Source organism: Chaetodon auriga, chromosome 5 (assembly GCF_051107435.1).
Source record: "Chaetodon auriga isolate fChaAug3 chromosome 5, fChaAug3.hap1, whole genome shotgun sequence".
NCBI lineage: Eukaryota > Metazoa > Chordata > Actinopteri > Chaetodontiformes > Chaetodontidae > Chaetodon > Chaetodon auriga.
This window is the reverse complement of record NC_135078.1, coordinates 24,202,814-24,216,539: the sequence shown is the minus strand read 5'-3', so window position 1 is coordinate 24,216,539 and position 13,726 is coordinate 24,202,814. Positions and strand designations below refer to the sequence as shown.

General features: G+C 44.8%; 2 protein-coding genes across 3 annotated transcripts; one reads left to right on the top strand and one right to left on the bottom strand.

Moving 5' to 3' along the window:
• Positions 1-90: 90 nt before the first annotated feature.
• Positions 91-3,260, bottom strand: arsk (arylsulfatase family, member K). The gene is made up of 8 exons (XM_076731194.1): positions 3,001-3,260; positions 2,656-2,785; positions 2,419-2,578; positions 1,871-2,153; positions 1,608-1,779; positions 1,133-1,357; positions 780-995; positions 91-677 (listed from the first exon to the last, which is right to left on the bottom strand). Exons 1-8 carry the CDS (start codon positions 3,106-3,108, stop codon positions 403-405), a joined length of 1,569 nt encoding a protein of 522 aa, XP_076587309.1. The 5' UTR covers positions 3,109-3,260; the 3' UTR covers positions 91-402.
• Positions 3,261-4,670: 1,410 nt separating this feature from the next.
• Positions 4,671-12,047, top strand: arrdc3a (arrestin domain containing 3a). 2 transcript variants are annotated; one of them, XM_076730026.1, is made up of 8 exons: positions 4,671-5,199; positions 6,964-7,045; positions 7,152-7,299; positions 7,427-7,529; positions 7,727-7,983; positions 8,531-8,687; positions 8,778-8,920; positions 9,037-12,047. In XM_076730026.1, exons 1-8 carry the CDS (start codon positions 4,920-4,922, stop codon positions 9,103-9,105), a joined length of 1,239 nt encoding a protein of 412 aa, XP_076586141.1. In that variant the 5' UTR covers positions 4,671-4,919; the 3' UTR covers positions 9,106-12,047. The 2 variants fall into 2 exon arrangements, with proteins under 2 accessions (XP_076586141.1, XP_076586142.1); XM_076730027.1 differs by having other exon boundaries at positions 4,688-5,199; positions 6,893-7,045.
• The last annotated feature ends 1,679 nt before the right edge of the window (positions 12,048-13,726 follow it).

Genomic DNA, 13,726 nt, shown 5'->3' with positions numbered 1-13,726 from the left:
CCACACCCACTCTGGATTTCAAAATAAAACGACTAGCAGTTTGCTCGACTTCGGTGTGTGTAGGCACAAGAAAAAACAACCACAATAATACAAAAGTGAACAAAATATTAATTTATTTGAAAAAACAATGAATTAATTGATAAAAGAATGGTCATGTTGAGTCTCCCACTGAAAGTCTGCACGGAATGTGTGTGTGGAGGTGGATTTGTGACATTTAAGTCCCGATTTAGTCAGTGTGAGCTGTGGAAGTTCAAAAAATGATTATTCATTATAACTTTTACAGTATAAATATAACTAAAAGCCACAGAGCCAGCTATCAATGGCTCTCCCATTGTCAAAGATGTGAGTTTTGAGTCCAGCTCAGACATCTTCAAGTTAATCATCACTATAACATGAAAAATATCACAAAGAGCCATAGAGCCACTTGTCAATAGCTCTCTCATTTGCTAATGCATCTTTTTGCCAATCCACATGCCACCTGAGGTTAGCAATGACCTGGCTGTAGTTTCTCTCCAAACTGTCGCGCCAGGCACCAAATGCTCTTTTATTGTAGAGGTGAACAGTTTTAGAGACTTCTGGATAGTCCACAATGCTACGCAATAGCTTGTCCAGATGCGCCCGCACATCTGGGAATTTGAGAACTACATTATGAAGCTCTTCCTTGTCCAGTGTTACATCTGCAAAACACAGAGAGTACAGAAAATCAAAGAGGCAGAGTTTTATGATCATTTTTTCTTCTTGAACGCATATGAGGTGGTTGAAGGAGGCTAGAAACTCACCAAAAAGCTGTGGGGGCACACTCATGCCATCTGCATAGGCAATATATTTCCACCGGCCACTTCTAACCATGTATGTCGAGGCATTGACATTACAGCCATGATATTCACTCAGCACCCAGTCTGGATGTTGCTTCTTGGAAAAAGTTCTGGTCTTGGACAGCAGGGGAAGGAGTGAGTGGCCACTGAGAATACCTACTGATGAAATACCAGCAATGTCTGCAAGACACACACATGTAACATCAAGTTAAAATACTAAAATCAACATCTACTGTTGTTTTTATAAACAGTAGAGTCTGATGATTTCCAATCCTTAATAAACATTTTAATCCTCAGTTTTCTGTCCACTTGCTTACCCAGCACAGTGGGATAGAGATCAACCAAAGACACGAGCTGGTTGACCTGCAGGCCGGACATCAGTCCTGGTCCCATGATCAGCAGGGGAACATGGGAGCTGCCCTCAAACATTGACATCTTGTAGAACTGCCGGTGCTCCATGGCGAGCTCTCCGTGGTCAGCCGTGAAGATCACAACGGTGTTGTTAAGCAGGCCGGTCTCTCTCAGAGCTGAAATCACCTGGCCTGTTGAGACAGAGGGTGGGTGAGACGCAGAGGAAGCACTGAGCTGCTGCTGGATTTAATTCAGCCAAAAAAGATGTTATTTAAACAACAGCTGCAGGCTAAAGTAGTGGTAAACAGGGTCTGACCAGGCTCTAGAGATGTACTGTAGACAGAAAAAAATCTATATTTGGTTAAGCTCTAAGTTTGCAGTCAAACCACCACCTCCTGCTCAGAGAGACCACCTCCTGGTGAGTCACTGCTGTCCACTCACCCAGCATGGCATCAGCCTCGGCACACATGGCGTAATAGAAGGCCCTGATGCTTCTGACTTCCTCCTCAGTGAAATCACCACTGCAGTTTTTGGTGAAGGTGGAGTAATAGTCAACAGGGTGCATGGCAGCCATCGGCAGCCATTTGGGAACAGTGATGAGCTCAGAAGACACCTGCGAGTGCAAAATAAGACGCTGAAATTCTGGAGGGATTTATATAAAAGCATATAATGTAATTCTGCAGTAATGGAGTGAAATCACTTGCCTTTTCCAGCCAGTATGGTGAGGTAAGGAAGGTGGATCCTCCTGCGGTGGGCCCCAGGGACTCAGTTTTATAGGGGTGCGGTAAATTGAGGCCAAGGTACAGAGCGAAGGGCTGGTGTGAGGATGCAGCTCTCTGGTGGATCCACTGTGCGGCCCCGTCTGTGGTTTCCCAGTCTTTTCTCATGATCCTTACTGTTGACAGGTTCCCAACAAGTTGCGTAACAGGTCGGCCCTCTTGGCGCAGGAGGAACTGAACATCTCGTGTCCAAGCCTCAACTCGATTACTGCAGGAGTGAACACAAATACCAACAAGATGCAGGCAGAGACGCAAAAAAACAGGAAGTGGAAAAATTATGACGCACACTTCCCACATGAACAGCATGTTGTCGCTTGTTATTCACAGTCAGTCACCAACAATTCTTTTGTTTTTACTATATATGAGTGTGCATGTGTTATACTGATCTTAATGTGGTGAACAGGAATAAGAAATTTCAGCCAAAGGTGTCGTCTTATCTGAGATCCGGGTTTGGCTTTACAGACACTCCCTACCTGACGGAGTGACTCCCTGAGGTGTAGTCCAGCTTGCCCATCATCTTGGTTAGATACCCATTCTGCTCCAGCACGTCCATCCAAGTTGTCGCATTGGCATCGAGGCACTTGTAGTTGTTCCACGACTGAGTGAGGTGAACAAACTGACCACTCCACATCGCTGAGGACAGAGATTGAACACTTAAATCACATCTATTATTCACCTTCATTAGCATTGCCTTTTAGTGGATAACTGACCTGCTCTTGAGGGGCAGCAGATGGGTGAGTTGGTATAAGCACCGAGGAATGTGGTACCAAGTTCCCTGAGATAGTTCACAAATGGCAGCTGCACGACTTTTCTGCCAGGATCATAGGTCAGCCGTCCGTCCTGCAGGAAGAGGAAAACTGATGCGAAGTAGACGCAAAGCCACTGATACATTCTTTTCTTATTACAAGTAAGTAAGTATTTCCACCATTTTTTTGCATTGTATTCTTGCCTTTGAGAGCTGAGATTTTGCAGCCAAACAGCCTTGAGAATAAACCAAAACTAATGTTATTGCACACAATAACAAAGCATCACACTGACAGTTAATTCATACTTACAAATGCATCACTCATCACCATCACAATGTTGGGTCTGTTTCCATTGTGGCCCAAACTTTGACCACAAGTTTGAAAGAGGAGAATCAAAGCCAACACTTCTCTGGTCATGGCGGCGTTTCACCTCCTTCCAGTGTGGCGATCTGTGAAAAGGAGAAACGTGTCTGGACTGGATGAGACTCAAAGGAGACATTCAAGCAAAGTTCCTCTTTGACAGCGAGCGACGTTTACTTCCGCGTCGGAGGAACTTTACATAAACATCCTGGTTACACTTTCAAAATAAGAGTTTTCTTGCTTCGTTAAAATTAAACTACATATTCTTAACGTGCGTATTAATATTTATTTATTTATTTACCTATCACCACTGCCAACAATCAGTCCAAAAACAAACAGAGGAAGAAAAAAAACACTGTGACGTTAATGTGATGACAAAGTAGAAACTCTAGAGGGCAGCATTCATCTTTTAACATCAATGCTGCACAATTTTGCTGAGCTGGCATCACAACTGCTTATGTGAGAAGCCAAATATCTAACATCTCATGATGTGTGAAATCACATACCACCTCATGTGGCTGTGATTGGTGCACTTTTCAAATCACATGAGGTAGCATGAAATATGAATATCCTAATGATTTGATTTAATGATGGGTTTTAATCAAACGCTGTCCAGTTTTAATCAGATGCCATCAGATAGCGTTGATGTCTGCAGCCGTGGACCTCCACACATATCATACACCGACTTCCTGTAACTTAAAGCCTTATTGTCGCCTGACTGTACTACTGAAATAGTGTAGCCCTGAACCGCCGTTATGCAGTTGGTTGAGAGCAATGCACGTGAGCCACCGCGCCGTTCAACAGGTGATACTGCGGCTCGGTGGAGAAGCTTTGATGGCCGCCAGGTGGCGTTTTGAGCCTCAGAGATGTTTTTCTGTAAACGTGAGTTCAACACAATGAGACGTCCCAACCCCCCAAGATGTCCATGGATCATTCTAATCTCACTACAAAAACAACATATGTGATAGATGGATATAAAACAAGCCTTTCTAAAAATGTGCTCACCTTCTCTCCCCTTGAGTCGCAGGCTTATACAGTATCCAGCAACCCTGCATTATCTGCATTGAAGGCATGAGCTGTGTTATTTTCTGTTGATTGCACATGGATGTAGAGGCTTTATTGAGCCCGTGTGTCGATGATATCGCAGATGAGTGTGCAGATTTTTTAGACATGTGCCTGAAAATAAGGGCGGAAGCTGTGCAGAAAAATCCTGAGGTGATGTACAACCTATGAATGGCTGTTATGTATTTACACATTATACAGAGTGGGACTGTGCGCTTTCATTCGTTTCTAATTCAATATGAAATCACACATCAATCTCTATATTAAAAGTCTGGAAATCAATTGGGATGAGACTTTTTAGGTGGATGCACTCATGTGTTTTAAATATGTTATGTATGTGACTATATGACATGAAATTACCTGTCAAGTCTCGCCTGTAAAATGTCTGTGGTGAACATTTCTTTGTGCAGTCTTTCAGCTGTTTGACCAAACTTGTCATCTGGCTCGATGCCACACTTCTCTGCCTTGTTCCAGAAGGCGGAAGGAGGGGGCAGTGGAGCCCTGCGCATGCGCCCAAGGTTGTTTTTCACACAGTCCCGTCGCTTAAAGTGAGCCGAGCCACGGGGGTTTCCTTGTCTTTGACTGGAGACCAACTCGCAGAGAGGCGGACGATAACAGCATCCCTTGCTGTTATTCAGCCATCACGCATCTCAATGAACTGCTCGCAAAGAAGCCACTGATCGTGCCCGCTGCTTTGTGCAGGGCAGAGACACAGATCAGTGTCTGAAATCTCTTTTTCATATGAGATTATTTTTTCACAGACTCCTTTTTTATCTCCAGGTCTCTGTAGCCTATCTCTTTCCACCATGGTGCTAGGAAAGGTGAAGAGCTTCACAGTGAGCTACGACTGTCTCAATGACAGCAATGTCCCCGTGTTCTCCAGCGGGGACTGCGTCTCAGGGAGGGTGATCATCGAAGTCACCGGAGAAATCCGCGTCAAGTCCCTCAAAATCCACGCGAGGGGATTTGCAAAAGTTCGTTGGACTGAATCGAGAAATGCTGGATCCAACACTGCCTACACGCAAAACTACACAGAAGAAGTGGAATATCTGAACCACAGAGATATATTGATTGGACACGAGAGAGGTAAGAGGGGGGGCTTTATTTCATTTTGGAGAAGTTTTAGAGAAACTGAGTGGGATGCTCTGTGTGCTGGTCAGGTTCACTGGAGGATGCTGTTGTCCTGGATGTCAGAAACTGATGATAATATATACAGTGTAAAGATGGATACCTGTCGTGTTTTAGCCTCTTTCCGCGGTGGTGGTGTTGGTGTAAATGTGTTGGTGTGACATTATGTAGATGCAGCTTGTTTGTGTCAAGGTGTCAGAATGAATGACAGCAGCTCAGGCGACTGTGTTTTTCACAGTAATCCAGGTGCAAAACGAGGCTTGAACCCGTTTTTGGGAACCGGGACGACGGAGAAATGACTTGCGTCAATGTATCCGCGTCTTTGTGGAGGATTTTCAGCGCAGAAACGCATCATATGTGGCGTTTCTTTGTAGCTTTTCTTAAGTTTCCACCCATTGTTCAAAGCGGTTCAATCCTGTTCAGAAAACTGGAGCTGGAAGGGGCGGGGTGACGGGCGGGCCCCTCCCTCGCCCGCCTGCCATTGGTCCAAGTGCTCATGTGTGGCCAATGACATCACTCTTCAGCAGAGAGTGACAGAAAATTCTGCAACTTTTTAATTAAGAAAGCACCTTCAAAATAGAGGCAGTTCATTAACCTGTGGCTTAACGCGTGTAAAGCTGCGCAGCTGCAAACTGAAGCTTTGTTTCCGTTTAAGCATCTTCAATCTGCACATAACGTGTTTTTTTGGTCTGTGAATTGAGTTTTATTGTCAGCGGCTGTGCATGTCCCAGCGCAGATGGTGTCGCTTTATTTGCATTCTGGCTGGTGTTTTTGATGAAGTGAAAATCTCTTGTGAGTGAAGTTGTGGGTGCAGTTGCTCTGCAGCAGCCTGTGCAGCAGGTGAGCCGCCTCTGGCCAGCTGTCATTCCGCTCCACAGTCGTGTTAAACCGCGCAGCATCAGCGGGTTAAAAGGCTCAAAGTGACTCGACGCATCTTTGCAGCGACGCTTGAGCAAAAAGCCGCATCCCGGGCTCTGATGCTGGGCTGGATGCAGAGGGTCGGGCCGGGCTGCGCGCACTGACTGCGGTGTCGCACAGTGAATGCGTAATGAGCGCAGAGCGGCTGTGGGAAGCTGCTCGCACCGGTTTAGGCCGGTCTCCTCCTGCTGGAGTCTGCCGTTTGACTGACAGCTCCGCACTTGTTTACCACACGGCTGCTGCTCGGGGGAGGGAGTGCTGAGCTGGCAGAAGCGCACCCGGCCTGTCGACCCGGCTCTTCCAAATGCACTCTTGATGTTATGCATAAAAAGAACATAGATGTACATATTTTTAAATCATTTACAGCATTGTCCTCCTTCTGAAAAAGAAGGGATTTTTTTTATTACAGAGATTAACAGAATTGGTCCTTGTTGTAGAGACATTTGTCTGCTGAATAGGATTTTATTGTTGCTCCATGAAGGCCAGTTTTTCCCCCATCAGAGCTTATTTACATCACATATGCCACAATAGGATCTACTTCTTTGTGCGTACAAAGGCACGATCATGCACCCTCAGTTTCTGGCACCTCAGACGATCAACTCCTTTTCTGTGCCCTAAATATCAGTCTGCTGCTTATCTCTTAATTCTTCATTTATCTCAGACAGATATGACAGTAAAATCCCTTTATTCTCTTTTGTCTCCCCCACCCTGTGTTTTTTGGTATGACTTTCAGATGCCTTCGTAGAGCATTTTACCCAGGTACGGTATACATGTGTTTGGAATATTGTCCTCCTTGTCTTTCAGATGATGACAACTCCGAGGAAGGACTCACCACTATCCATTCAGGAAGACATGAGTATGCATTCAGCCTCGAGCTTCCACAGACGTAAGTGTCTCTGTTTAGTCAGAGATTAAACGGCATCATTGTGCAGCTGCAGCATTTTGAGCGTTCGTGTAACCCCTCTCTCCTCTGTCTCTCCTCTTTCCTGTAGACCTCTGGCTACCTCTTTCGAAGGGAAGCACGGCAGTGTGCGCTATTGGGTAAAGGCAGAGCTCCACAGGCCATGGCTCCTGCCCATGAAGACCAAGAAGGAATTCACTGTCTTTGAGCACATTGACATCAACACTCCATTATTGCTGGTAAGTTCAACCGGATGGATCGCAGGAACAGACCCAGCTGAACATTATTATCAACCCTTTCTTCATGGCTGTGGTGGGAAATATGAAGGTAGCCTTTGCTAATGCATCCGTTTTCATCTTTCTTCAGTCACCACAGGCCGGCACGAAAGACAAGACGCTTTGCTGTTGGTTCTGCACCTCAGGTCCTATTTCCCTAAGTGCCAAAATTGAAAGGAAGGGATACACCCCAGGTGAGAATAAGTTAATGCTTGTTCATGCACTCGATAACCCTGTTAGTCATCTCTTAACCAGATACGTTAGTGGAAGCATCACTCTGCAGATCACTGCACTGACTAGTCATCACACCCTGGATAAAAAGAGGATTATTGTTGCTTGAAATGGAGAGAAACTTCACTTAAGCTTTCCTCTATCCTCTCAATTTCTCCAGGAGAGTCGATCCAGATCTTTGCAGAGATTGAGAACTGCTCATCCCGCATGGTGGTGCCAAAGGCAGCCATCTACCAGACCCAGACCTTCTATGCCAAAGGGAAGATGAAGGAGGTCAAGCAGCTGGTGGCCAACCTGCGGGGAGAGTCTCTGTCCTCGGGCAAGACGGAGACCTGGAGCGGCAAGATGCTGAAGATCCCACCTGTGTCACCCTCCATCCTGGACTGCAGCATTATCAGAGTGGAGTACTCCCTCATGGTGAGTGCAGTGAACATGTAGCACACACATGTGTTTCAGCCTTTATTACAGTCTCCTCTTGTCCTTATTATCACCATTACTCGGTACTAGTATCAGTACTGAATCAGTATTTCCCAGTAAGCCAGTAACTCTCCCGGTAAAGGACCTGGCTGACTCAGCTCACATTACCAAATCTGGGCCTTGGATTGCACCAGGTGTTCTCTTCACATGCTGCTAAGAGCATTAGCCCAGAATATCTTTGGTAACACCTGCCTTGAAGGTGCTTATAACCTCTTTACCTTGCAACCAGACAGGCACCAGACAAGGGCTCTACCTTGCATAAGCAAACAACCTCAAGACATTGACCCACATATTGCTGAATGACTGCACAACCCATTTAGCCCCAAATAGCGTGGACTTATTTTATAGAGGAATAAAGGGCTGTTTCATTTCTTGCTGAATGCTCAGCTCCAAAGTCCTTCATTCACTTTAATGCAGCACATTTATTACACTTCCAGAGTGACTTGCATTTCCTGACCCGCTGTGCCGTCTTCATGTCTGTGCTCAGGTATACGTGGACATACCCGGGGCGATAAACCTGTCCTTGAACCTGCCCCTGGTCATCGGAACCATCCCTCTCCACCCCTTCGGCTCCCGCACCTCCAGCGTCAGCAGCCAGTGCAGCATGAGCTGGCTGGGCATGGGTCTGCCCGAGAGGCCTGAAGGTAGGCTGGACCTCATAGTTGTGATTCAGATTCATTATTCTGAGTGTAATTCCCCCGAATGTTAACATGCGGCTCGCTCGGTCTCTGCAGCTCCTCCAAGCTATGCAGAAATTGTGACCGAAGAGCAGAGGCAGAGCAGCCTGGATGTCCCAGCAGCCCGCGAGGAGCTGGACGGACCTCTCTTCGCCTACATTCACGAATTCCGCTTCCAGCCTCCACCTCTGTACTCTGAGGTAAGCACCAAATGAAATGGAGGAAAGCATTTGTCCATTTGATTTTCCATTCCGGACTAAATTAAATCAGCTGCGTTTCAGTAAATAAACCCTCTTTTTTCTGCTCTCCTCTCCAGATCGATCCAAACCCAGATCACGCCAGCCGCACAGAGGAGCGCAGGCTCGACACCTGTCCATCACGCTGAAGGGTTTTCCTTAAAATTCCCCCGAGCGACTTGGGGAGCTCAAAGGAACCTGCTTGCAAGGCTCAGCTTTGTTTATTTTTCTCCAACAACAGCGTTCACACAGCGCTGTTGACATCCAGAGAAAAGTATCCAACCAACCAACAAAGACTTGGACAAATACCCACAGTTGAGTTGGGTTGGACAAATCTGTTCCTGCCCTCACTCAATGAGAGAAACAGGAGTCAGCGAGTTTGGGGTGTCACTTCCTTCCTGCGTCCGCCTGCCGAGGGCTGACTCTGTACAGATGAACACATGAGCAGTCTGTATGAAACACCCCACCAGTAGCGAGAGCCCCGCTGATAGCATTGACAGTGACGAGGAAGAATCAGCCAGGCTCCTCTTTAACCCTTGATTCTTCTGTACTCATGGCACATAAGGACGCGGCTCCTCACACAAAGGGCAGGACTAATCATGTCCAGACTTCAGCAGAATCACCTAAAGAAAACAGGACGAAGAGAGGAAAATAACAACCACGTTCTAACCACCATAGTCTGTATGAGTGAACGCATTGAGCGGCAGCGGTCAACTGCAGAGCAAAGACTAGGTCCTCCTGCCTCATTTGGGATTTTGTTTTGCACATTTTATTCTTTACTTGAGTTGTGTGGCTCCATTTAATGAGAATAGAGAAAAAAAAATCACTAATAGTTTGGTTTCAGCCTTGTAATGCGCCAGACTGAGAATATGAGACTGCAGGCTTAACTTTTAAGACTTTCATCTGCATAACTTTGAGCAGCGCTGAGAACAGGATTTGATTTTGGAAAAAAAAGACTGAAAAGGACAAGAACAATGCACTGAATTTGTTTAAGCTGTTTAAGAATTTTCTTTTTCTCCTTATGACATTTCCTCAGTGACTTAAAACAACTAGTCTGGACTTTTACTACAACTGCAGCACACGATCTCCACCTGGAAGCTCTTTAAGACGTTGCCTCCTCAGCTTGGATCAAGTGTGGCTTCCCTCCTCCTCTCCGTTCACTTCTGCTCTCCTCTCTTCATATTTAGCTCCAATCATAGACTCGCTTTTAGCCTTTTTGTGTTGAGGTTGCTCTGGATTTGGACTAGGAGGGTTGCAGACTTGCATTTGCCACTCAAACTGTAGCTGAATAGAAAAGTGTGAGTCTGTGTGTGTGCGTGAAACAAAGAGGGTGGTACATTGTGGAGGGACTCGCCTCACCCTAATTGCCTGCAGCCCCTCTACTCCTAATCTCAGGGCAAGCCAGGCTTGCATAACTGCCCAAAAAGCACTGTCTCAGGTGGTCTTCTCACTTGCCAAACGGTTGGAAAAAAAAAGAGAAAAAGTTAATAGGTTTTCTTTTAAATTGCACTGTTAAAAATAATGAAGTTGTTAAAAATAATGAGTTTTTTTTCTTTTTAGCTACCAGAACGAGAGAATAGTCCTGCAGAAAAGCAAGGCAGCTTTCTGAGATGAATCACATTCCCTTTTTGTCCTGCTGCACTTGCCCAGTTCATCCAACAACCAGTTAGATTTCACCAGACCAGTGAAGCCAGAATGCTCGCTTAAAAAAAAAAAAAGGAGGAACGACACAGCTCCTGCATTAAAGGAGCGAACCCAGCACAAAGGCAAAGCTGGGGACGTTGCTAAACCTCTGTTGAGACTGGTCAGAACAAGTAGTAGTAGGTTGACATGAGTAATACATTGGTTTTCGAACTCATTCAACACAACGGACCAGCTGCAACAGAGGTTTGACACCGTCGAGGAAAGAAGACGAGCACTTTTTTGATAAGAAAACAAGAAAAAAACAGCGTTCAGTGGTGAAGGTCTGGAGGAAAAGCGTTTGGTACTAACCACGTTACACTAGAGGACTTTTCATGAAGCAGTGTTTTGTAGGACGTTAATGCGTTGTTTCCTCTTTTTTTTCTTTAAGATTAGTGACTTTTTCTAAGTTTACATTTTAAACGTAGCTGACACCAGTTTGTATGTGTTGTGCGCGTGTGTGTATGTGTGTGCACGCTCTTATCGAGATCCAGCTGCAACTAAACACACAGCTTCTGACCGTAATCGACAAACTGCAGATTATTGAAGTGATCTTATCTTAGTGGCCTTGACACAGAAAAGACCTGATCATGATTCTTCATTCTTCAGCGTCTGCGTTAACTCTCGCTCTCCTTTTTCTTACGTTTGTACACGTCTGTGTGTTTTTAGACCTTTTCCGTGTTTATTCAAAAGGACAAAAAGGGAAGAGGAAAAAAAAAAAGTCCTTTAGAAGTGTTGAAAAAAATCTCCATTGTGTTGTTTTCTGAAGCCGATGAGGGCCGATTCTAACTTTTTTTTCATGCATTTTCGGGCATTGGTTTAGTTTGCTTCCTAGTTTATCAAGCAACCTTCCTGAGTTGGTCTCTCTGGTCCCCCTCAGGCCTGGGGGTGGCAGCTGTTGATCAGCCCCCTCCCCCGCTCTGAGAAACATTTAGGTAACGTGGGATAGCAGGCGAACTGCCTCTTCCACAGTGAACCCTGAGCTATCCTGCTCTATATTGTTTGCAGTTCTTTGTTTGGATTTTATCTTAGGGAAACTGAATCAAGCTACACAGTAATGAATAAGCTTACATATTTGTTTCAGGTTGGTCAATTCCATAGTCCATTTGCTTGGGCCTCAGAGTAGTCCAGTGTCAAAACTAAGCTAAACTCCTGACCTGATGAAGGCAGGGACTGAAATGTTCACAGATGAAGAACCTGGGAGACGGGATCTGAAACATTTTAGAAACAAAGTGCAATATCACTCACTGAATTTTCTTCATTCTCCATTTGTATGTTTGTTTTTATCTTTTTTTTGTCTGTTAATCATGACGATGTATAGATATTCTATGAATATGCTATGTTCTGAATGATTTAACCTTTTGTCTAGTTCTTCCTTTTGATTTGAATAAACTTTTTGTTCTAAATTACAGTGAGCTGTCATTCGATTTCTTTTTGTCTAAGACTGATCGCACACTTTCATGTGTTCATAAATGTATTTGAATTAGAAAAGGTCCGATTCCAAAGAAGCTGTGATGGTGTGTAAAACATTAATAAAACACAATGCGATCATTTGCTAATCCTCTTTGACGTAAACTCAACTGAAGACAGCACAAAGACAACACATTTAATGTTTGACCTCATCAGCTGCATTGATTTTTGCAAATATATGCTTTTCTGAATGAAATGCTCCAAAAACACCTGTTTGGAACATTCCACAGGTGAACAGGTTGATTGGTAACAGGTGATAGTGTCATGATTGGGAATGAAAGGGGCGTCCTGGAAAGGCTCAGTGAGGATGGAGCGAGGGTCACCACTTTGTGAACACATGAGGCTCAGGAATGCTTGATTGTGTCCTGTCTGTATTTTTGTTTTACATACTTTGACCCTTGTGTGAGCATCGATCTTTGACAGAGCTCCAACAAAACATCCTTCCAACTGAAAAGCAAACAGAGTTAAAATGAAGCTGTGAATGATTTATCATCACCCACAGCTTTACCCTGATCAAACTATTTTATTTGGGTCATGGCAGCTTCAGATTAGAAGCACAGGGGTCGCCTCTCTGCTGGACCCAGATTATCTTCTAAAAATTAGTACAACACTGCCCCTGCAGGTGGTTTAAAGAACTGCACCTGGCCTTGCTGCCAGAGAGTTGCATGATAGGAAAAGTCCAAAGTTGCAACATTAAACAAGACTAACTTTCATCATAGCAGTAAGACATAACCAGGTCATTGAAAAACACCCCTATATGTAAAGTTTGTTTGGGATAGTCAACAGAAGTATCTGTTATCATCCCCAAAACTGAGACAAACATGGCAGACAGGGCTCAGGATTCAGTCCTCTTTTCAGTCTGATTGTACGTGTCCGTGCTGGTTTTTACTGACCAAAGTTTCCAAAGGTAACTGGGGATTCCTCAGGGCAGACGAGGGGAGGCAAGGAGGGAAAAACTGCACTTTCCTCTTTGCTTAAGTGCCACTTACGTGAATTATGTGGCTGCTTCAGGTCTGAGCGGTTCAGACTGCCAAATAATTTACTCACAGTCTTCTTACCTTACCTCATTTGCTTTTATTGATGGAGAAAGTTAATAAAGCTCATGTCCTTCAATTCAGATGATGCCGAAATTGCAGAGTACGTCACCTACTAATGCCGACCGGGCAGGATTAGCTGCTGCAATCGTATTAAACGCACACATTTTACAACAAACCAGATGCTAATTATGAATTGTGATTTGCTGTTTTGCTGAAAAGGAGCCTGGATGAGTCACCGCAGCCCTCTCTAGGAAAGAAACCTAATACGGGCCGATGGCTACAGGCCAAGTGAACCACAGTCACAGGTCGACATACAGCAAAAACATGATTTATTGATCCCAGCTGAATGCTGCATGCACAAGACCGGACCTGCTGGCCTGCTGCAGAGCAACGATGGAGGAGGTATCTGCATGACATTCAGGTGTACTAAAACATTTGTTTTGCTGCATTTCTTAATATATTTATTTACATTTTGATACATATTCCCTTGATTTGTTTCAGGCTGAGGTAAATATGTAACTTGCACAGGTTTCAGCTTTTTATCTTTAAATAGGGCTGCTCTCATTCTGGTACCAGTCTGTCT

What these genes read in the sequence shown, in the direction of transcription:
- arsk (XM_076731194.1), bottom strand. Translation starts at nt 3,108, where the DNA reads ATGACCAGAGAAGTGTTGGCTTTGATTCTCCTCTTTCAAACTTGTGGT. An exon ending in TGGTGATGAGTGATGCATTT is followed by an intron (nt 2,786 to 3,000) that starts GTAAGTATGAAT and finishes CTCTTCCTGCAG; the next exon opens with GACGGACGGCTGACCTATGA. An exon ending in TGTGCCCCCACAGCTTTTTG is followed by an intron (nt 678 to 779) that starts GTGAGTTTCTAG and finishes TGTGTTTTGCAG; the next exon opens with ATGTAACACTGGACAAGGAA.
- arrdc3a (XM_076730026.1), top strand. Translation starts at nt 4,920, where the DNA reads ATGGTGCTAGGAAAGGTGAAGAGCTTCACAGTGAGCTACGACTGTCTC. An exon ending in TCTGCCCGAGAGGCCTGAAG is followed by an intron (nt 8,688 to 8,777) that starts GTAGGCTGGACC and finishes CGGTCTCTGCAG; the next exon opens with CTCCTCCAAGCTATGCAGAA. An exon ending in CTCCACCTCTGTACTCTGAG is followed by an intron (nt 8,921 to 9,036) that starts GTAAGCACCAAA and finishes TCTCCTCTCCAG; the next exon opens with ATCGATCCAAACCCAGATCA.